Here is a 23,571-nt window from a genome sequence, read left to right as displayed (position 1 = left end):
TCTCTCGGCGCACGATAGTGTGTTGCTAAATCATCGGCGAAGAAGGCCAAAAAACAAGGACGACCACGTAAGGAGATGACTAAGCTCTAGCTACAAAACATTATTGAGGTGAATCAAGTTCTTTGAGGAATAAGCAGATACAGGTGAATACACCACCTAAAAACTTTATGGGTAAGAGTATACCGACCCAGGCTCCACAAACTATGGTGACACCATAAGGAGGAGCAGCGGAAGAAAATAAAGGTACTCAGCAACCACAGAATTCAATTTCACAAGCAATTATTGGAGATACACCTACCCCAAATTATGTTAGGGCTATGGGACCTACTGCTACTGGGAAATTGGTGATAGTGAAAACAAGGGAAGTGAAGGCAAGAGTCGATGGTGTTGTTGATGGTGCGAAAACAACTAGAACTGATGATACGAAAGAGCAATCGTGGGAAAATATCTTTCGAGGGAGTAAATTTGCAACAACGGAATGGATTTGGAATACATTAGCCCTGTGTTTAAAGATGACACTAAGCTTGTGCAGCTGGAAAATGATGATGTTGAAGGGGAAAACGTGAAATGGAAAAAAACAATTATCTTATACATTGTGGGGACTGAACCTATAATTATTTCTTTGGAAAGATACATGATGGCGCAATAGAGGGTGGAAACCAAGCCTAAAATATACTACCATGATGAAGGGTACTTTGTGGTACTCTTCCAAACCATGGAGGATCGAAATGCAACGCTTTATTTGGGACCGTATAAGATGAATAACCGATCTATCATCATTAAACCTTGGACTGCTGAGTTTTATTTTCACAAAGAGGTATTGAAAACTATTCCAATATGAGTGCGATTCCCTAATTTTCCATTAAACTATTAGAACAGACAAGCCTAGAGTAAACTTGATAGTGGGTTGGGTTATCCGTTATATGTTGATAGTTACACCACTAACATTGAAAGGATTTTGTATGCGGGGTGCTAATAGAAATGGATGTTACTATGATATTGTCGAAAAAAGTTAGCGTGATTGATCCAACAGGCAAGGAATTTGACCAGGTTGTGGAGTATGAGTGGATTCCGCAATATTACAATGAATGCCTACAAGTGGGGCATAAATGTGCCCCACGAAAACAGAAGAAAAAGAAAGCTCAAAATGGGGAAGAACCAAATAAACAACACACATATCCACAAAGGCAGGAGAAAGCATGGATAACTAAACAAACCCAGGTTACTGATGGAGCAAAGATGAATGCACAACCAAGTCCCACAAAGTTGAATAAAGAAAATAAGGATGAGTGGAGTCAGGTGAAAGGCAAATTTATTAACAAAACTCAGCAAACCAATCCTAAAAGGTGGACATAGTCATTGATAATGGGTTTGAAGCATTGATGGATGATGAGATAAGTAAGAAAATGGGGGGTCAGTTTGCTTAAACAGAGTAATGTAGTACTTCTGGTATGCCTTGCTCTATACTTACCCACCAATAATCATGATAGTAGCTTGGAATGTTAGAGGGTTAAATAAAGTAGGTAAACATAAAAAATTTATAGCTTTTCTTCGAGATAATAAAGTGAGTCTTATTGCTATGATTGAGCACAAGATTCAGGAACAAATGCAACTAGAATTCTGCGTAAGCTAGTTAAGAACTGGGGTTGGTGTCACAATAATAGTTCTGATGCTCGGGGTAGAATCTGGATTTGTTGGGATCCGGCAAGGATAGATTTTAACCCACATACTACAAATAAACAATTTATATATGGAACTATCACAGTGTTGCAGAATAAAGAGGAGTTTAACTTTATAGCTGTACATGGGCGGCTTAATGTCCAAGATATGGTTCTTTATGGGGCGAGCTGTAAGCAATGATGATAAACAAGAACCAACCTCTTCTAACTATGGGTGATTTCAACACAATGCTGGAAGTTGATGACAGAATAAATGGTAATCTTGTACAAGCAACAGAGTTAAGAGATTTCAGGGAATTTATAGAAGACAATGGTGTAATAAAAATGAAATATGTAGGGAGAAGATATACGTGGACCGATAATCATACTAGTAGTAAGATTGATTGGATGTTTTGCAATAAGGAGTGATTACAAAAATATCCACAGGTGGAAGTTGTTGTTATGAATCCACTTTTCTCAGATCACACTTCAATCACAGTAACAATTAAGTCTAATCCAATAAAAAATAAGAAACTATTTAGATTTTTCAACTACCTTGCTGATCATAAAGATTTCTTGTCTAGAGTGCAAATGGGATAGACAACATTTGCTCATAGGCAAGGAATGAATTTAGTCTGGAACAGGTTAAAGAATGCGAATTTTGAGATAAAGAAACTAAACTCTCAAGAATACTCTTAACATTGAGGAAAAGATCATAGCTGCTAAAGTTTATTTACAAGAAATCCAAACTCTAATGGAGGATGGTAAATCTCAGACAGTCTTTTACAGACTGAACATCATACAAGGCAATAATTAGAGAAATGACATTTAATTGAGGAGTCCATCTTGAAGCAATAAGCAAGAGTACAGTAGCTCAAGGTCGGGGATTCAAATACAAATTTTTTTTTTTTGCCTCTATGAAAAGCAAACAATTACAAAATCAGATCATCAGGCTGCAGGATGCTAACGGAACCTAGTACAAAGCAAAAAGGGTATTGAAGAGGAAATACTTAATTTCTATAAAAAAAATTATTGGGCACTGCTTTGGATTCATTACTAGCAATAGACTCTAGAGTTATGAAAGATGGATAGCTACTGAATAGGCAACAACAAATAGAGCTCATTGTACCAGTAAGCAATGAGGAGATGATGCAGGCACTTGAAAAAATTGATGATACAAAGGCCCCGAGATGTAATGGTTTAAATATTGTATTTTATAAGAAATCATGGAAGATTGTGGGGGATGCAATAACAATAGCAGTACTATAGTTCTTTGAAACAGGTGTCATGAATAGAAATATTAATTGTGCTACTGTCACTCTTATACCTAAAGTCAAAAACCCTGCAACAGTTAAGGAATTCAGGCCCATATCTTGTTGTAAGGTTTTGTACAAAATTATTTCCAAAATCCTCACTAATAGAATACAAAGCATTATGGATATGATAGTGGATCCCAACCAAGCAACATTTGTTTCCGGAAGGATAATATCAGATAACATAGTATTGGGTTATGAGCTTGTAAAAGGCTATAAAAGGACAAACATATTACCTCGGTGTATGATTAAGGTGGCTATGAAAAAGGTTTATGATTTGGTTGAATGGCCATTTCTAGAGCAAGTCTTACACAACCTCCAGTTCCCAATAGGTTTATTGAGTGGATTATGGCATGTGTGAGGACTGTATCGTATTCCATCATGCTGAATGGTACTCCAATAAAGTCTTTTCAAGCTAGGAAAAAACTAAGACAAGATGATCCCTTGTCTCCTTACTTGTTTGTAATAGTCATGGAGTATTTTAGCAGGCTGCTGAAATCTTTGGGACATGTTAAAGACTTTAAGTATTATCCAAGATGTGGCAGGTTAAAAATAGTGCAAGTGGGTTTTGCAGATGACCTCCTATTATTCTATAGAAAGGATCCACAATCTGTAGCTCGTATGCTTAATTGCTTTAAGCAGTTCTCTGCAGCATCAGGGCTAGTAGCTAACCCCAGTAAGAGCTTTATTTGTTAAAGTAAGAAAGCTCTTATCGCTTGGGAGCAGCTTTGCATACCAAATTCAGTAGGGGGCTAAATTTACTGGATATTGAGATTTGGAACAAAGTAGAGATAGCAAAATTATTGTGGTGTTTGAGTCATAAAAAAGACAAACTATGGGTAAGGTGGGTGCACAATTACTACATAAAAGGTGGATCATTGTGGGATACTGAACCAAAACAAGCATCATAGATTATGAAGAAGATTCTAAGAGTGAAGAAGTATTTTATAGCTGTAGGATATTGCTACAATAAGTACCTAAGCATGCCAAAATTCTCAATATAAAAGCTATATAGAGAGCTACAAGGATCATTTCACAAAGTACAATGGAAAAGACTAATTTGTAACAACTTAGGAGATCTTAAATGGTTGTTTATTTTCAGAGCTATTGCCTAGGAAAGACTTGCAACAAAGAATAAATTAGGGAGGTGGGGACTTAATATTGACCTGGAATGCCTGTTGTGTACTACTAGTATGGAAAGTGTTGAATAGTTATTTTTTGTGTGTCCATATTCAGCCTATATATGGAAAATGGTCTTACAGTGGTAGGGGATTACTCATCACCCTAGAGGTTGGTCACATGAACTAGCGTAGATGAGTACTTGAAAAGGGAAGCATCCCAATGCATCAATATTTCGAATGTCCGCAACAACTTGTATATATCATCTATAGAAGGAAATGAATCGCAGAGTATTCAAAGAATTTTTCGAGATGCAGTGTCAGTGATTAAGACTACTATACAGGAGGTGTGTCACAGAGGGAGCTACAATACCAAAATAGCCATGAGATTAAAGGACTTAAACTTCTACCCAATATAATAGCTTGCATAGATTTGTTTTAGGATCATGGTGTTACTGATCTGGGCTGGATGTAGCCCACAATCGTTTTTCTTTGTTTTGTAATTCCTACTGGTAAAAATAAAAGTTTATTTACCAAAATTTTTTTTTTTATGTAATATCTTTATTTTATTAATATATATTTTTTATTAAATTAATTTTCGTAAATAATATTTTTTTAAAAATAAAAGTTAATTTTATTATAATTTATAATTGTATTATGCAACCACATTTTGCAATTATCATTGGGTTATCATGTTTTTGGAGAAAAGAAGTGCTACATGATAAAATAACTACATGTATTATACTGCACAACATCGGGGCCATAAGGAGAGTAGCAAAGGCTTGTCGTAGATAAGAGTTGTATACAATAAGTTAGAATCAACTATCTTATTCGCGAGAATTTCTTCTCTCCGATCTTGTCTCTTCACTAGGTGGTTGCACACACTTGTCTTACAGATAGAGTCAAACACGAAACAGGTATTTACTTGCTCTTTTCTTTTTAGCATGTGCTAGCTAAAAAACACAAAATTATTTTATGGAATTACACCAAATATGTTTTTGTTACAACAACAACAACATACTATTGTAATCTTACAAATGGGTTTGAAGAGAGTAGTGTATGTGGAGACTAAAATGGTAAAGATGATCGATATTTGTTATTGGAAAGCAGAGAATTTGAAGCAGACAGGTGGCAATCGATCACTAATCGAGCATTCGAACCTTACCTCTATCACACGGGTAAAAAAGGAAAACTGTTTCTAATAAGCTCCAAGCAGATATATATCATTGTTTTGTTGTCTTAAATAAAAAATCTTGTACTAATATGACATATTAACATTCGAGTTAGGCCGATTTCGACAAACTCCAACCAAATATATCATTGTTGTCTTAAATAAAGATTCTTGTAAAGTATGATAATTTTCACATCTGAATTTATTTTTTGGGCACAAAGAAACTTCATTTTTTTCTTCGAAAGATCAAAAAATCTCACAAAATAGAGTCTGAAAAGAATAAAATATATATGTGGGAGATTGAAATAGTAAGGAACGATCAGTATTTTAATAATCCAAAGTGAAAAATTGAAAATCGATCACTAATAAATCATTCAAACATTACTTCTACCACATAAATTAGATAAAAAATAATGTGTCTGATAGACTATAATAAGATATATGTCATTCTTTTATCGTTTTTAAATAAGGCGATAGAGAGACTATTTCGATACACTCCCACCGCACACGTCATTCTTGTCTTAACAGAAGAAATCTTATAAATATGGCATTTTCAGATCTTAATTTCTTTATTGGGGGTACCAAAAACATTCACATTTTCCTCCAAAAGATCAAACACCTCTACCTTTCCCATTAATTCCCTCCAAGTTCATTCATCTCCCTTTACCCAAACCCTAATTCCCCAAATTCACAATGTCGGAGCTCTCCGACAAAACCACCAGCCCGTTAAGCCGGCCAACAAGTTCCCGGTCGGTAACCGAAACCGTCAACGGTTCACACCGGTTCGTAATTCAGGGTTATTCGTTGGCAAAAGGAATGGGAGTTGGTAAACACATAGCGAGTGATAATTTCACTGTTGGTGGTCATCAATGGGCGATTTATTTCTATCCTGATGGGAAAAATCCAGAGGATAATTCGACGTATGTGTCGGTTTTTATTGCGTTGGCTAGTGAAGGAACGGATGTTAGGGCTTTGTTTGAATTGACATTGGTGGATCAGAGTGGTAAAGGGAAACATAAAGTTCATAGTCATTTTGAGCGGTCACCTGAAAGTGGTCCCTATACTTTGAAATACCGCGGCAGCATGTGGTACATTTTGTTTAAATTCTGTAAATTTAGTGTTGAATTGATGATGAGCATGGGAGCCATTGTAATGTGACTGAATTTTTTTTTTTTTTTTTGTAGCTTTAACTTGCGGTGAATTTCATGTTTTATTATTGAATTTAGTTGTTTCACTCTATTGGTTTATGTGTAAGGAGGGTGTGGAGGACATGTATTAAGGTAGAAAGGTTACTAGGTAAAGGGAAGCATAAGGTTCATAGTCATTTTGATCGGTCGCTTGAAAGTGGACCGTGTACATTGAAATACCGTGGCAGCATGTGGTAATTTAAAAAAAAAAATCTCTAAACTTAGTTTTAAATTGCTTTTTTTTTTTTCAAAACTTAATTTTGCTATAATTTGCAGTGAATTTCACGCTATATTGTGGGATCAGCATAGTTTTAGTTTGATGGTGAGTCTTGGGGCAATGGTAAAATGTCAGAAATTTTTTGTTTTTTAATTAGTTTTATGTAATTTAGCTCTAATTGTTGTGAATATCATGCTTTAATTTTTAAAGAAATTACAAAATATCGTGGTCAGTGTGGTAAAGGGAAGCATAAGGTTTGTAGTCATTTTGATTGGTCACTTGAAAGTAGACCATATACGTTGAAATACCGCGGCTGCATGTGGTAATTTTTATTCAAATTCTGTTAGTTTAGTGTTGATATGATGGCGATTCGACTGAAAATTTTGATTTTTTAACTTTAATTTGTAGTGAATTTCATGTTACCGTTCTCAAAAAAATTTTTGTAGTGAATTTCATGCTTTATTGTTGAATTAGCTCAGTTTAAGTTTGATGGCGAGCCTTGGGGCAGTGGTAGAATGACATAAATTTTGATATTTTTTGTTTAATTTGAAGTGAATTTCATGCTTTAATACAACAGCAACAACATACCCAGTGTATCCCCACCTAGTGGGGTCTGGGGAGGGTAGAGTGTACACAGACCATACCACTACCTCAGGAGTAGAGAAGTAGAGAGGCTGTTTCCGAATTTCATGCTTTAATGTTTAAAGAAATTACTCAATATAGTGATCAGAGGGGTAAAGGGAAGCATAAGATTCATGATTCAAGGGTATTCATTGGCTAAACGAATGGGAGTTGGTAAACACATAGCGAGTGATAATTTCACTTTTGGTGGTCATCAATGGGTGATTTATTTCTACCCCGATGGGAAAAGACCAGAGGATAATTCGATGTATGTATCGGTTATTATTGCGTTGGCTAGTGAAGGAATGAATGTTAGGGCTTTGTTTTAATTGACTGGTGGATCAGAGTGGGAAAGGGAAAAATAAGGTTCATAGTCATTTTAATCGGTCACTTGAAAGTGGTCCGTATATGTTGAATATCGTGGCAGCATGTGGTAATTTGACTGATTTTCTTTTTTAGCTTTAATTTGCTGTGGATTTTCATGCTTTATTGTTGAATTTAGTTGAAAGGGAGCCTTGAAGTAACTGGTAATGTTGTTGTTGTCATGTGATCAGTAGGTCACGGGTTTAAGCTGTGGAAACAACCTTTTGTAGAATCCAGGATAAGGTTATGTTCAATAGACCCTTGTGGTCCATCCCTTCCTTGGATCTCGTGCATAGTGGGAGCTTTAGTCCACCGGGCTGCCTTTCTGTAATTGTTAGTTTTTATTGTGTTGGCTAATGAGGGAACAAATGTTAGGGCTTTCTTTGGGTTGACGTTGGTGGATCAGAGTGGTAAAGGGAAACATAAAGTTTATAGTCATTCTGATAGGTCACTGAAAGTGGACCTTATACGTTGAAATACCGTGGCAACATGTGGTAATTTTTGTTTAAATTCTATATATTTGGTGATTTTTAAGCTTTAATTTGGAGTCGATTTCGTGCTTTATTGTTGAATTAACGTAGTTTTAATTTGATTGGCGAACCTTGAGGCAGTGGTAATTATTAGTTTATGTCATTTAGTTTATTTGCAGTTGATTTCATGCTTAAATGTTTAAAGAAATTACAAAATATAGTGATCAGAGTGGTAAAGGGAAGCATAAGGTTCGTGATTCTGGGCTATTCATTCGCTAAAGAAATGGGAGTTGGAAAACACATAGTAGTGATAATTCACCGTTTCACCGTTGGTGGTCATCAATGGGCGATTTGTTTCTACCATGATGGGAATAACCCAGAGGATAATTTGACATATGTATCGATTTATACTGCGTTGTCTAGTGAAGGAACGGATGTTAGGGCTTTGTTTGAATTGACGCTTGTTGATCAGAGTGGTAAAGGGAAACATAAAGTTCATAGTCATTTTGATTGTTCACTTGAAATTGGCTCGCATACGTTGAAATATCGCGGCATCATGTGGTAATTTGACTGAATTTTGATTTTTTTTAGCTTAATTTGAAGTGATTTTCGTGATTTAATGCCGAGTTAGTTGATAGGGAGCCTTGGAGTAACTGGTAAAGTAGTTGTCATGTGATGAGGAGGTCGCGGGTTCAAGCCATGGGAATAATCTCTTCCAGGATGGCAGGAACAACTGCATATAATTGGCCTTTGCGGTCCGGCCCTTCCTTGGATCTCGTGCATAGCAGGAACTTTAGTGTACCAGATTGTTTTTTTTTTTTGGTTGAATTAACTTAGTTTTGATTTGATTGTGAGCCTTTGGGCAATGGTCAAGTGACAGAAATTATTGATTTTTTCGTTAGATTATGTAATTTAGCTTTAATTCGCAATTAATTTCATGCTTTATTGTTTAATTAGCTTAGTTTTAATTTGATGGCAAGCCTCGAGGCAATGGTAAAATGACAGTATTTTTTTTTTCAATTTATGTAATTTAGCTTTAGTTTGTCGTGAATTTCATGCTTTAATGTTTAAAGAAATTAAAAATATACTGATCAAAGTGGTAAAGGGAAATATAAGGTTCATAGTCATTTTGGAAAACACACTGCGAGTGATAATTTCACTGATGGTGGTCATCAATGGGCGATTGATTTTTATCCTGATGGGTAAAACCCGAAAGATAATACGATGTATGTGTCGGTTTTTATTGTGTTGGCTAGTGAAAACGGATGTTAGGGCTTCGTTTGAATTGACTCTTGTTGATCGGAGTGCTAAAGAGAAGCATAAGGTTCATGATTCAAGATTATTCATTGGCTAAAGGAATGGGAGTTGGAAAACACATAGCAAGTGACAATTTCACTGTTAGTGGTCATCAATGGGTGATTTATTTCTATCCTGATGGAAAAACCCGGAGGATAATTAGACATATGTTCCGGGTTTTTTTGTGTTGGCTAGTGAAGGAATGGATGTTAGGGCTTTGTTTGAATTGATGTTGGTGGATCAGAGTTGTAAAGTGAAACATTAAGTTCATAGTCATTTTGATAAGTCACTTGAACGTGGACCCTACACTTTGAAACACCGCGGCAGCATGTGGTAATTTTTGTTTAAATTCTGTAAACCTAGTTTTAAATTGCTGAATTTTTTGATTTTTTAGCTTAATTTTGCTTTAATTTGCAGTGACTTCATGCTTTATTGTTGGATTAGCTTAGTTTTAGTTTGATGATGAGTCTCGGGGCAATGGTAAATTGATAGAATTTTTTGATTTTTTTTCTATTTTTTGTAATTTAGCTTTAGTTTGTTGTGAATCTCATGCTTTAATGTTTAAAGAAACTACAAAATATAGTGATCAGAGTGGTAAAGGGAAGCATAAGGTTTGTAGTCAAGGTTTGTAGTAAATTTGATCGGTCACTTGAAAGTGGTCCGTATTTGTTGAAATACTGGGCAGCATGTGGTTATTTTGTTTAAATTCTGTTAATGTAGTTTTGATTTGATGGCGAGATTTGGTGGAATTGTGAAGTGGAAGGATCTTTTGGTTCTTTAGCTATAATTTGAAGTGAATTTTCATGCTTTATTGTTGAATGAACTTAGTTTTAATTTGATGTTGAGCCTTGGGACAATGGTTAATTGTGAGGGAAATATTTGATTTTAGCTTTATCTTGAGCTGAGGGTCTTATCAGAAATAGCCTCTCTACCTCACCTTAGGTTAGGTCTGCGTACACTCTACCCTACCCAGAACCCACTTTGTGGGACTACACGGGATATGTTGTTGTTGCTATGTAATTTAGCTTTAATTTGCAGTGAATTTTATGCTTTATTTTTCAATTAACTTAGTTTTCATTTGATGGTGAGCCTTGGGGCAATGGTTAAGTGATATTTTTTTGATTATTTTTTAGTTTATGTAGTTTGGAAGGGGAGCCTTGGAGTAACTGGTAAAGTTGCTATCATGTGACCAGGAGGTCACGGGTTTAAGCCTTGGAAACAGCCTCTGGCAGAAATGCAAGGTAAGGTTGTGTACGATGTACCCGTATGGTGGGGCCCTTCCTGGACACCACGTATAGCGGTAACTTTAGTGCACTGGGCTGCCTTTTTTTTAGTTTATGTAGTTGAGCTTTAATTTGCAGTGGATTTCATGCTTTATTATTGAATTAGCTTGGTTTTGATTTGATTGACGAGCCTTGGGGCAATGGTAAAATGACATTTTTTTTTAGTTCATGTGTTTGCAGTGAATTTCATGCTTCGTTGTTGAATTACCTTAGTTTTAGTTTGATGGTGAACCTTGGGGCAATGTGTTTTTTTAATCAAAGGACCTGATGGGTCAAACTTGGGGTAATGGTTAAGTGATAGATTTTTTTTAGTTTATGTAATTACCTTTAATTTGCAGTGAATTTCATGCTTTAGTGTTGGATTGACTTAGTTTTAAATTGATGGGCAAGCCTTGGGACAATGGTAAATTGACAAAAGAACAGTGAGGTTTGCTCAAGTTGTTGTGTGCCTCCACCATCAACTGGTAGGTTGAGGATTCGAGTGATGAGGGGAAGTGGAAACTCTATGGATTCTAATTGGCAGACTTTCCCTTTTTTTTTTTTTTTTTAATTTTTTTAGCTTCAATTTGTGGTGAATTTCATGCTTTATTGTTTTTTTTGGTTGATGATTTCATTCTTTATTGTTGAATGTAGTTGTTTCATTCTATGTTGCTCGGACTCTCCAAAAATGATGTTGCACTCATGTCGGATCCTTCAAACTTCACTACTTTTGCAGGATCTGACACTCACTTGTCAACATTTTTGAAGAGTCCAAGCAACATAAGTTTCATTCTATTGGTTTATGTGAAAGATGTGCCGTTGCAACTGCTATTTATGAACATTCTGGGAAGTATTAGTTTCACTTGTGTAGATTAGAATTTTGTTCTATCAAATCAAGTATATTGTTAAGATTTCTACTTGTGGGATTGCACTGAGTATGTTATTGTAAATGAAGTATGCCTCTATTCCTCCACCATCGCCCCAAAATGATCTAACTCCTCTGCCTCATGTGAAATTGTCAGAGAAATTAGTTGGGGCTGGCTATAATTATGTTTCCATCCACTTTATTCAGGATTAGTTATTAGGAGTATTAACTATAGTTATGCTGGATGAGTATTAACTACTGCAACACTACTTTTATAGCGGGCTTCAGAACTGGCTATGCTTTGGTAAGCTTGCTTAGGCAGAGTTCAATTGGGATTTTATGAAGTTTGATAATTTGTGTTTGAGTATTTAGGTGCATTTGTGTAATTTCATGGTCGATAACTAAATAGGTGACACAGACTTTCTGATTTCAGTGAAGCTAAGCAGATTAGTTGGTATTTTCTTTTTTCTGTCTGAGAGCATATTGCAGTCTGCATATGTCTAGCACAAATGTGGATGATTGGCAGAATTCTCATGCATATTTAGCTCTTTTTTGAGAAAGATAGGGTAAGTATTTATTGCATGCATATTTAGATTTGATAAGAAAACACTAAGGGGTTGTAAAAGAAAGAGCTGTAAGGCTAATAAAACTTTGTTTGATTTGGTCCCCAGAGCTTAACTCAATCATCTAAGTTTAAGGAATTTGTGACTTAGGTCACCAGTTCAAGCCCTCTGACCAGCGAATTGAGTGGTATTTAAGTGAAGGATAGAGGAGGGGGGAGGGGGGATCATCCTCAAGTTTTGAATGATGCACTTGGTCGTAAGAGTTAGTTCTAACTTTACTACGTTTGAAACTTAATTTTTTCTTCCTGTATATATGTAACAACTTCCGCTTAGTTATATACTTGGAATGCAACCATATCTCAATGTTTAGGCAATATGAATGTGGATGGTTTATTTATTTGACCAAGGTGCATCATTGTTTGTAATTTCCAATTTATATGTGACTGGCTAAAGGATGAAAAACACTTTGAAAAGAAAAGGACGGAAAAAAGGACTGGTGAGAACGGAGCATAGTATCCTATCCACTGTTGATACCACTGAATTTCTTTTTTGTAGTTTATTTGCATCTTCTTGATCCCCACAGTGAAATCTTTTACTCCACCGAAAAAGGAGAGCAAGGAGCAGTGTGAGAAAAAACCAGTGATGGATACTATATTTATCAATGACAATGAGATGGATACTGTGTTCTAGTGCTCCGTATGTCTCTTGCTAATTGTTAGAATATGAATAGGAATAGCATATTGAATTCTACTTAGAAAGGAATTGTAATGTAGTGTCTATAAATAGGGCCTCAATGTAATAATTTAGATACAACAATTCAATAATATTTTCTCTCATATTTTTCACATGGTATCAGAGCAGGTTTTGCGTTATGGGAAGAAAACTCAATAAGACAACCCGGTATTTCAATTTCCGGCAACTGTTAAGTCCAATTTGAGCCCTCGTCTATTTTTTAAGTGTTGTGTGCGAAAGCAAACACCGCAACATGGTGAGAAGCACCCAGGGGAGCAAACCTCAGTGCTCGAATCTCTTCCTGCTATTACTTTGGCTAATGGAATTCGAACAGAGCCAAAAGGAGTTGGACAAGCCAAACCCTTATCTTCTGTTGCTCTAGACTCTGTTCTTTATGTCCCTGGTTGTTCTTTTAATCTTGCATCTGTTAGTCGTTTGACACGTGCCCTTAATTGTAGTATAACTTTTTTTGATGATTCTTTTCTAATGCAGGATCGCAAAATGGGACAGACAATTGGCATAGGACATGAATCACAGGGCCTTTACCATCTTACCTCTTCAAGTTCCTTCACAGCATGCTCCGCTACAGATCCTTCCGACCTTATTCACAAACGTTTGGGACATCCTAGTCTATCCAAGCTACAAAAGATGGTGCCTAGTTTGTCTAGTCTATCCACATTAGATTGTGAGTTCTGTCAACTTGGGAAACACACCCGTGCTACTTTTTCACGTAGTATTGAGAGTCGCTCAGAGTTTATTTTCTCATTAGTTCATTCCGATATTTGGGGTCCTAGTAGAGTCAGTTCACCCTTAGAATTTCGTTACTTTGTTACTTTCATCGATGATTTTTCAAGATGTACTTGGGTTTACTTAATGAAAGATCGTTCCGAGTTATTCTTTATATGTAAAAGTTTTTGTGCTGAAATACAAAATCAATTTGGTGTTTCTATTCGTGCTTTCCGTAGTGATAATGTCTTAGAATACTTATCCTCCTAGTTTCAAGAGTTCATGACTTATCAAGGAATCATTCACCAAATATCATGTCCATACACCCCTCAACAGAACGGTATAGCAAAAAGGAAAAATAGGCATCTTATTGAGACTACTCGCACTTTTCTCATTGAATCCCATGTTCCACTGTGTTTTTGGGGCGATGCGGTCCTCACATCTTGCTATCTCATTAACAGAATGCCATCATCTTCAATCCAGAATAAGGTTCCCCATTCCATACTATTTCCTCAGTCACGTCTCGACTCTATCCCCCTTGTGTTTTCAGGAGCACATGTTTTGTTCATAACTTAGCCCCTGGTTAAGATAAATTAGCCCCTTGTGCTCTCAAATGTGTCTTCTTTGGTTACTCTCGAGTTCAAAAAGGGTATCGATGCTATTCACCTGATCTGGGTCGCTACCTTATGTCCGCTGATGTCACATTCTTTGAATCTCAACCTTTCTATACATCTTCTGATCATCTTAATATCTCTGAGGTTTTACCCATACCTCTAGTCTTACTCATACCAATCTTTGAGGAATCTATGATTACATCTCCATCTCCAGCTGCAGTGTCACCACTTTTGACTTATCACCGCCACCCACGTCCAATATCAGTCCCAGATGATTCATGTCCTGCGCCCGACGCTTCCCCTACTGCGAACCTGCCTCTTCTTAGTCAATCAGTTGCACTTAAAAAAGGTATAAGATCCACTCGTAATGCTAACCCACATTATACTTTCTTGAGTTATCATCATTTGTCATCACCCCATTATGCGTTTGTATCATCTTTGGCCTCTATTTCCATTCCTAAGACTACAGATGAAGCACTTTCCCATTCAGGATGGAAAAAGGCTATGATTGATGAGATGTCTGCTATACATGCGAGTGGTACTTGGGAGCTTATTTCCCCTCCTGCAGGTAAGGTAAATCTACTGTTGGTTGTCGTTGAGTTTATACTGTCAAAGTTGGTCCAGATGGTCAGGTTGATCGGCTGAAGGCTCGCCTTGTTGCCAAAGGATATACACAAATATTTGGGCTTGATTATAGTAACACTTTCTCTCCCGTGGCTAAAATAGCATTTGTCCATCTTTTTCTCTCTATGGCTACCATTCGTCTTTTTTTCTGAATGGTGATCTTGAGGAAGAAGTTTATGTGGAGCAACCACTTGTTTTGTTGCCCAGGGGGAGTCTAGTAACCTTGTATGTCGATTGCGAAAGTCACTCTAGGGTTTGAAACAATCTCCTCGAACCTGGTTCGGAAAGTTTAGCACAATTATTCAGGAGTTTGGCATGATTTGTAGCGGAGCTGATCATTCAATGTTTTATCACCATTCTGAACCAAATCTGTGTATTTATTTGTTGGTTTATGTTGATGATATTGTTATCACCGGCAATAATCAAGATGGTATCACTAACTTGAAGCAAGATCTCTTTCAGCATTTCCAGACTAAAGACCTTGGCAGATTGAAATACTTTCTAGGTATTGAGGTTGCTCAGTCCAATTCAGGTATTGTTATTTCTCAACGCAAGTATGCTTTAGACATTCTTGAGGAAACATGAATGATGGGATGTCTACCCATTGACACTCCTATGGATCCAAGTGCTAAACTTCTGCCAGGACAGGGGGAGCCACTCGATGATCCTGAAAGGTATAGGCGGTTGGTTGGAAAGTTGAATTATCTCACAGTGACTAGACCTGACATCTCTTTTCCTGTGAGTGTTGTAAGTAGTTTATGACTTCCCCCTGTGATAGTCATTGCGATGCAATTGTTCGGATTTTGCGATATATAAAGTCATCTCCAGGTAAAGGACTACTCTTCAAGGATCAAGGCCATGAGCATATCATTGGATATACAGATGTTGATTGAGCAGGATCACCCTCTGATAGACGTTCTACATCTGGATATTGTGTTTTAGTAGGAGGTAATTGTTGTCCTGGAAGAGTAAGAAACAGAGTGTGGTTGCTCGATCTGGTGCCGAAGCAAAATATTGAGCGATGGCTGCAGCAACTTGCGAGCTGTTTTGGATCAAGCAATTGCTGAGAGAATTAAAATTTGGAGAAACTGGTAAGATGGAACTTGTATGTGATGATCAGGCAGCCCTTCGTATTGCATCTAATCCAGTGTTCCATGAGAGGACCAAGCTCATAGAGATTGATTGTTACTTTGTCAGAGAAAAGATAACTCTCGGGAGATATTGTTACAAAATTTGTGAAGTCGAGTGATCAACTTGTAGATATCTTCACCAAGTCCCTCACCAGTCGTCGTATTAATTACATTTGTAACAAACTTGGTACATATGACTTGTATGCACCAGCTTGAGGGGAGTGTTAGAATATAAATAGGAATAGCATATTGAATTCTACTTAGAAAGGGATTGTAATGTAGTGTCCTATTAGAAATAGGATTAGAATGTACTGTCTATAAATAGGGTCTCAATGTAATAATTTCGATACAAAAATTCAATAATATTTTCTCTCATATTTTTCACACTAATAAAATATGCATTTAATAATAGCCATCAAAATAAGAAGGTTTTCTTCAAATGTGATGTTTGATTAGACAGACTTTGAAGACTACATCCAGAATCATATATCATTGGGTCATTTAGTTAAATGTGCTTACTTCATCTCTGTGCAACCTTCATTATAAGTAAACCACTTTAAGTTTTTACATGAAATGATTCACACATTTACATGGTGATCCAGTTCACTCTCTAAAGTCTAGATCAAGTCCATGTTCGAACTCCAAAAATGGGATGTGGGGGTTGTTGAGATGTATACATCCCCTTATCTTTTGTAAAGGGCATACCAGTTGATTTATTAGAGGTCTTTGCTCCGTCACTGTCAATAAATAAATAAACATAAAGAACCCGACGTAAGTAAGGGATGTTTGAAAGAGTTGATTAAATAAATGAAGTGTGCCACTCTGAAACTTGATTTTTTAGATGATGTGGTTCACATATTAGAATGTCTCACATTGGTTGAGGGAATGAGTTGTCTCCGTATATGGTTTTGAGCAACTCTTCTTTTGTACAAGGACATAAGGTAATATGATTTTATTGATGATAGTCATGGCTAATCCTAAGTTCAGGAGTTTTGGTGCTTGGATTAGGCTCAAAGTCCACTATTGTAATTTGGTATTAGAGCTAGACCTATTCCAATCTGTTCATGCTTCAAATGTCTACGCCTTGGAGTGTAGGAGGTTGTTAGGATGTCCCACTTTGGTTGAGAGAATTGGATGTCTCCTTATATGGTCTTGCACATTTCTTGCTTTATGAGCTAACTTTTGGGGTTGAGTTAGGCCTAATCCCTATGTTTTTAAACACCTTTCAGTGTCAATGGGTTTTAAAATAATTTGGGTAAAGTGATTTGTTCAGGTTGGTTTGTTTTTATTTGTTTCAAGTTTTTTTTTTTTTTTTTCTTTAGCAAAGTTGCCCTATGCATGAAGCAATTGATGCTTGTTTTGAGCACTGGCTACATATACAACAACAACTACATACCCAGTATATTCTCACAAAGCAAGTTTCGGGAAGGGTAAAGTGTACACAATCCGTACCACTACTTCAGAGGTGAGGTAGAGATGCCAGCACTGGCTACATATATTGAGAAATATTACAAATCTATTTGTATAATGTAATCTAACAGTCACTTGGAGATTTTATAGAAGAAGAGATGGAGGAGAGGTGGATAGGTTGAATATTGTTCAACTTGATCATCAAGGTGCACAACACTTAATTATCCTCTATAGATTAATTAAATCAACATGTTGTAGTGATCATCATGGAACCTCATTGAATGTTGAGTTGAAGTATTTGTGGGCAAATTAGGTACTGGCTGACAGTGATGCGTTTCCTTGATTGGCACATGCTCTATTATTAGGTTCTGCCTCGCTTGTAATTTTCTGTTCTTTGGTATGAATGTGGTTTGAAAGAAAATACATATTAAAATTGGTATCTAGGCCTAATCGAGCTTTATTTTTCCCTGTTACTTTAAGCCTGATATTTTTGGTTACATTTTAACACAAAATTTTACTATATTGTTTTATCTGTGTGGTATGCAGGGGATACAAACGTTTCTTTAGACGAGCGTTGCTTGAGACTTCAGATTTTCTCAAGGATGACCGTCTGAAAATCAATTGCACTGTGGGAGTTGTTCAATCTACAATTGATTGTTCGAGCTTACAGCCAATCCAGGTTCCAGATTCTAATATGGGATCACACTTTGGCATGCTATTAGAGAATATGGAGGGATCTGATGTTGTTTTCAATGTGGCTGGTGAAAAATTTCATGCCCATAAGCTGGTATTAGCTGCTCGTTCTCCTGTATTCCGTACTGAATTGTTTGATGAACTGGAGGGCGATAAGCAGGAGATTATTGTCGCAGATATGGAACCCACGGTCTTTAAAGTGAGCACCGACACCTTTTTCTTTTTTACTTTTGTTAATCATTTTATCTTAAATTGGGTTTTCTTGTGCTGTCGAAGAAGACGGAATTTCTCATTGCTTCAGGTAGTGTCATTTGTGTCATTTCTCCATCTTTTTTGCTGTATTTGTTTCTCAAAAGTAACTTTCGTGTTTTGGCAAAAAGATTAAAATTCTTCCAAAGAAAACATGAAATTCTCGCTCACCCTTCTTTGATATACCTATTCTTGTGGCATGAATGAAACAGGCTATGTTGCACTTCATATACCGAGATTCTCTTGTAGGAGAAGAGCTAGAAGATACTAGTTCTTCTTCTATTCCTTCTGTGACTGATACTTTGACAGCAAAACTGCTATCAGCAGCCGATCGGTATGATTTAACAAGACTCAGGCGGGTGTGCGAATCTCATCTTTGCAAAGATATCTCGGTGAACTCTGTTTCCAGAACTCTTGCTTTAGCTGACCGTTACCATGCCATGGAGCTCAAAGCAGTTTGCCTTAGATTTGCTGCTGAAAATCTTGCAGGTATGAGAGATGCTATTGTTGCAAGTTGTCCATATCTTACAGTGATTTCTGCAGTTTCTCTGAACTGTTTGACTGAAACATGTGCATTTTCATTGTCTTGGATCACAAGAAGTGAAAATTGGTTGTTTGTTTAGCATGGACCTTGTGCATTTTGCCTTGGCAAAGGTGTTTTTCTGTTTTTTTGGGGATGGGAGCCGGTTATTGTCATCTTCTTTGTTCTCTTGAGCTGAAAGCTGTGGAGTAAAGTGAACCCTTAGCATGTCAACATTATCTATCGGATCTATCTTTGTCTGTATAGTTACCATTTCCCATATCTGTTCCTTTGCTGAGTGTCTTGCCTTCTCTCTTTTCCAGAACCTATTTAGTAGGAGTTATGCTTTGTCCCTGAAGCTGACCATAGACATAAACTAAAAACAGGGGGGCAGCCCGGTGCACTAAAGTTCCCGCTATACGCAGGGTCCGGGGAAGGGCCCGACTACAAGGTTTTATCGTCCGCAACCTTACCATGCATTTCTTCCGGAGGCTGTTTCCAAGGCTTGAACCCATGAACTCCTTGTCACATGTTAGCAACTTTACCAGTTACTCCAAGGCACCCCTTATGATAAGACATAAACTGAGTAAAGAAATTAAGTCTTTTCTTCTTTTACTCATGGTAGCAACTTTACCAGTTACTCCAAGGCTTCCCTTCTGTTAAGACATAAACTGAGTAAAGAAAACAAGTCTCTTCTTTTCTTCTTTTACTGGGAATGCTCTCCTTTTTCTTCTCTCTTCTTGGGGAAAATACCGAAAATTGAGAAGTGCAGTTGCCAGATGGAATAAGAGCATTTTGCTTAGAATTTTTCCAAATTGAAGTTGCTTTAGAGTATCCTAAAAAACGACGAAAGACACAACAGCTTCGCGCCTCCGCCTGATTCCTAGCTAGTTGGGAGGCTGTATGAATCCTCAGTGTCCATCTCGCTCCATTTGAACCGATGTCATTCCTATATTCAATAATTTGGGATAGTCTCGCACCGGAGATTCTCTAGAGATAACTGGAAAAAAGGGGCTTTACAGATATTTTATTGAAGAGTTAAATTTGAGTATGAAGGGCTTCTTTCTATGATATATTCCTTTGTCTTTACCTTTTTTGGTTTTCTTCACTGCCTCCCTTCTTACAGACACAAGAAACTGCATGTTGTCCCAGGCTATATTTGTGATCAGTACCTGCGTAGACAATGTAACAAGCCCATAAAAAAGTATGGCCTTGTAATGAAAGAAGAATTGGACGTGGAAGGTAGAGTCGAGCCAATGTGTGGAACAGCATCCCAGTATGACTTGCGTAGCTTGTGCTTCCTAGCTGACTATACTAAATGAATTTCTGTTGTCCATCCTCACTCTTTTGAAAAATAGGCTTCGCAAAAAATAATATCTACATTTCTACGACTCTATAGGGGATATAAACCATGCTTTCCTAGAACTATCCCTACTTCATTTAGCTTTCTCCTAGCTAACAACTGGGTTTGGCGCGGGTGAGGGTAACAAATACCGTTATGTAACAAAGTCCATAACAAAAAAGTGTCTAAAATCTCTGACCCATCAAATGTTCACAAGATATTGAAACCAAGAGGTAGAAGGCAACACAAATCAGCAACTAAGTTGATGAAGTATCCTGCCATGGTGAAGCGATGGGAAATGGTTATAACTTGTGCTCATGAATTTGGCATGGACATCTTTGCCACTGATGGTATAGATGTTGACTTCAATTCTGTTGAACACTATTTGGCCTGATGCTGATATCAACTGAACATCTATGGGTCCATTAATCTCCCTTTGTTGCTCCAGAAAGACTACACCCAGCCATGTACCTCAAGTCCTAAGCCACCAAAAGAAGTCTGATTTAACTGTTAAATTCCAGCTTATGTTGTTCTGTCTGTTAGCTTGCTTTTCTCTAGAGCTTTTAGTGGGTGCATCATGGAATCCACTCAAGTGAGAATAATTTCTTACTTGGGAAATCAATTGAGTTTTCTGCATACGAACATTAAATGGCAATGAGATTTTTCCCTGAACTGAAAGAAGAAATATACTTAGCCGCATCACTGTAAACCCTTAAAACAGAAAGCATTAAAAGAGCCTTTAGCTCCCACATCAGAAGTTTTGGAGTTCGCTGAGAACATGCCAACTTTGAATAACTACACCTAAAATAATTACAGATCTATGTAATTATTTTCTGGTTCTGTTATAGAGTGTTTTTGGGAGGGGACAGGTCTTGCTAATATGGACTTGGAAGTTAGTTTGGTGAATAAACTAAAAGTGATGAAGCGAATCACATATTTTATTTTAATTGCAAACACATGTTTCCATTAAATGGGCTCTAAAGGAAATCTCACTGGGCAAGTCATGATACTAAGCGAGATACTGTCATAGAACTGATCCAAAGAAAAAGTAATGTGTTATCAAATGTCGCAAAAGAATGTGCATATCCCTTTGGATGTCCAAAAACCAAAATGTCTCGAGCATTTGTTTGATGAGTTGCTCCTCTGTTGGGGAGAGCTTTGACTATAACGACTAGTGTCAGAGTTCATTTGGGGACCTTTCTATGTTAAAGACTATGATATATATAAAAATCTGCAGCCTGAAGGTATGTTTTTTGTGTGTTTTCTTTGCACTGCAGTTTCCCCTCATCTATTTGTTGTCTTATTTTTGCAGCTGTCATGCAATCAGATGGATTTGAATACCTTAAAGAGAATTGCCCTTCTCTTCAGTCGGAGCTTCTTAAAACCGTTGCTGGTTGTGAGGATGATTGTAGCAGTGGAGGCGGAAAGTCTAGAAGCGTTTGGGCCCAGCTTTCAGATGGTGGCGATACCAATGGCAGGAGGGTAAGGCAACGGACCTGATTTTAGATAGAGAATCCTTGTTTTATCGTTCTGTATATTGGAAGTTGTCTTAATAATGTTACAGGAAGGTAAATGTACTATAGTTTTCTGAATACCTGGCTAGTCTGTAATACCAGTATCCTGGAAGTTTCTCCATACTGAGCCCTTTTTTTTTTTTTTTTTTTTTACGTTTATGCTGACACCAAGTTTGGGTTTCAGTAGACTGTTTAGTGTTGAGACATGATCCTGGAAAGTCAGTACCTTTGCTGTTGCCATTGTAACCTTTGTAAATTGGAGGATACTCTTGTTTGTACTTCATACCGTGCTGCTTTGTAGAAAAAGGATGCTGCCTCTTCTCTGGTTTAGTTCCAAATTTCTGAATTGCTATTGCTTAAGCTGGCAGTGAGCCATTGCTCCGGAACTTTGTATGACTGACTCTGATGTTCAGGACCTGTCATTTTAAGCAGTTGAAGACGAGAGTAGCTGATATAGGGAGAAAAGAGTTGATTCTTTGTTTGGTTGATTCTTTTTCTCATGTTGATTCTTTGTTTGGTTGATTCTTTTTCTCATGTCTGTTTGAATAGTGGAAACGGTGATTTAGCCTTGATCATTGCCTTATTCTAATTTTTGTTCATGTTATTTAACCTTGAATTTATCCTACAACATCCGTAGTATAATCCCACAAAGTGGGGTCTGAGGATAGTAGTGTGTAAGCAGACCTTACTCTTACCCCTACCTCAGAGATAGAGGTTCTTTTCGATAGATTCTTGACTCAAAGAGAGAAATAGTCCAAAGCAATCAGAAATGTAATATAATAGAAGTACAAGAAATAGCATGCAGTAACAGGATGATAACTGTAAGAAAATAATATGATAGTTGAAGTACGAGAGATGAGTAATAACATAAACTGAAGGACCAAAACCTATAGGAGCAAGCTACAGCTAACAATAAATTAACCTTCAATTTATCCAAATGTGTAATTTTGGTCTCTGAACTATTGGAAGTTCAAAACTTACTTCTAAGTCGTTAATAAGAAGAAAATTAAAGGCTCATTTACGAGATGATAAAATATGGCACAAATTTAACCGAAAATTAGTTCCCGTAGGATTCATCCGTTGGTTCAAAGGGAGCTACTCGTGTTCAAGCAAGTTCCAATAGTATCTTCATCACTTCTACAGTCTACAGATGTACGGGGTCTAGTAGCCTCTTGTTACCTTACACGGTTGTTAAATATCCTGCCAATGCAATGAATTCCGTGAAGTAAAATCAGTGAACATAAAAGAAAGTCGGCACAATTTCAAAGCGGAGAGTGTAGCTGTTGTGCCATCTTATTGAGGAAGAGTGTGGATATCAGATATGGTGGACTCAGTTGGATATATAGGTCTGCAGGAGGTACGGGTAAGGTCATCTTTCCTAAATTTCCTTTGTGGAATTATACTAGATATGCTATTATTGTTGTTTATAATAAATTAAACAGTAAGATTATTTAAGTTTGTCACTTATAAGTTTTAAGTGAATACATTATTCAGCCATAGTTAAAGTGGCAAATGTGTGCGCATCGAATATGAAGTATGTTTTCATTAGAACCGTCAGAAAACTCACTGATGAAGGAAATGAAACATTGGGGTGCCAAGGCGTTAGTTCAACTTAAGCTTACGTTAGGGGTTCGAATTCTGCAGCTATCGAAAGTTTGGTATTTCAGCTGGTGAAAGGGACACATGCGGATACATACTTTTCGAAGTTTCAAATTTAGGTTTGATTTGAGGCCGAGTCCGCCAAGTGGGTCCACATGCATTCCTTCAATATGGAAAAGCCGATTCAATATGTGAAGGATTTTGTTTCAACAGTGGTAAGTTAAACGCACGTTATGAATTCAAATTCTAGATGGGTTTTAGTGTTCGATATATAACATCGAAGAATAAAAAGCTAGCATATCCCATTTAAAGTT

The 23,571-nt window shown here is 37.0% G+C and overlaps 1 protein-coding gene across 1 annotated transcript; it reads left to right on the top strand.

The window, feature by feature from the left end:
• The first annotated feature begins 5,799 nt into the window (after positions 1 to 5,799).
• Positions 5,800 to 22,262, top strand: LOC107875769 (BTB/POZ and MATH domain-containing protein 4). Its single transcript, XM_016722608.2, has 4 exons — positions 5,800 to 6,348; positions 17,887 to 18,232; positions 18,495 to 18,771; positions 21,457 to 22,262. Exons 1-4 carry the CDS (start codon positions 5,954 to 5,956, stop codon positions 21,642 to 21,644), a joined length of 1,206 nt encoding a protein of 401 aa, XP_016578094.1. The 5' UTR covers positions 5,800 to 5,953; the 3' UTR covers positions 21,645 to 22,262.
• Positions 22,263 to 23,571: the final 1,309 nt, after the last annotated feature.

This window comes from Capsicum annuum, unplaced genomic scaffold (assembly GCF_002878395.1).
Source record: "Capsicum annuum cultivar UCD-10X-F1 unplaced genomic scaffold, UCD10Xv1.1 ctg1489, whole genome shotgun sequence".
Lineage (NCBI taxonomy): Eukaryota > Viridiplantae > Streptophyta > Magnoliopsida > Solanales > Solanaceae > Capsicum > Capsicum annuum.
Note: the sequence above shows the minus strand (reverse complement) of the source record. Positions and strands in the feature narration are given on the sequence as shown.

What these genes read in the sequence shown, in the direction of transcription:
- LOC107875769 (XM_016722608.2), top strand. Translation starts at nt 5,954, where the DNA reads ATGTCGGAGCTCTCCGACAAAACCACCAGCCCGTTAAGCCGGCCAACA. An exon ending in AAATACCGCGGCAGCATGTG is followed by an intron (nt 6,349 to 17,886) that starts GTACATTTTGTT and finishes TGTGGTATGCAG; the next exon opens with GGGATACAAACGTTTCTTTA. An exon ending in TGGAACCCACGGTCTTTAAA is followed by an intron (nt 18,233 to 18,494) that starts GTGAGCACCGAC and finishes TGAATGAAACAG; the next exon opens with GCTATGTTGCACTTCATATA.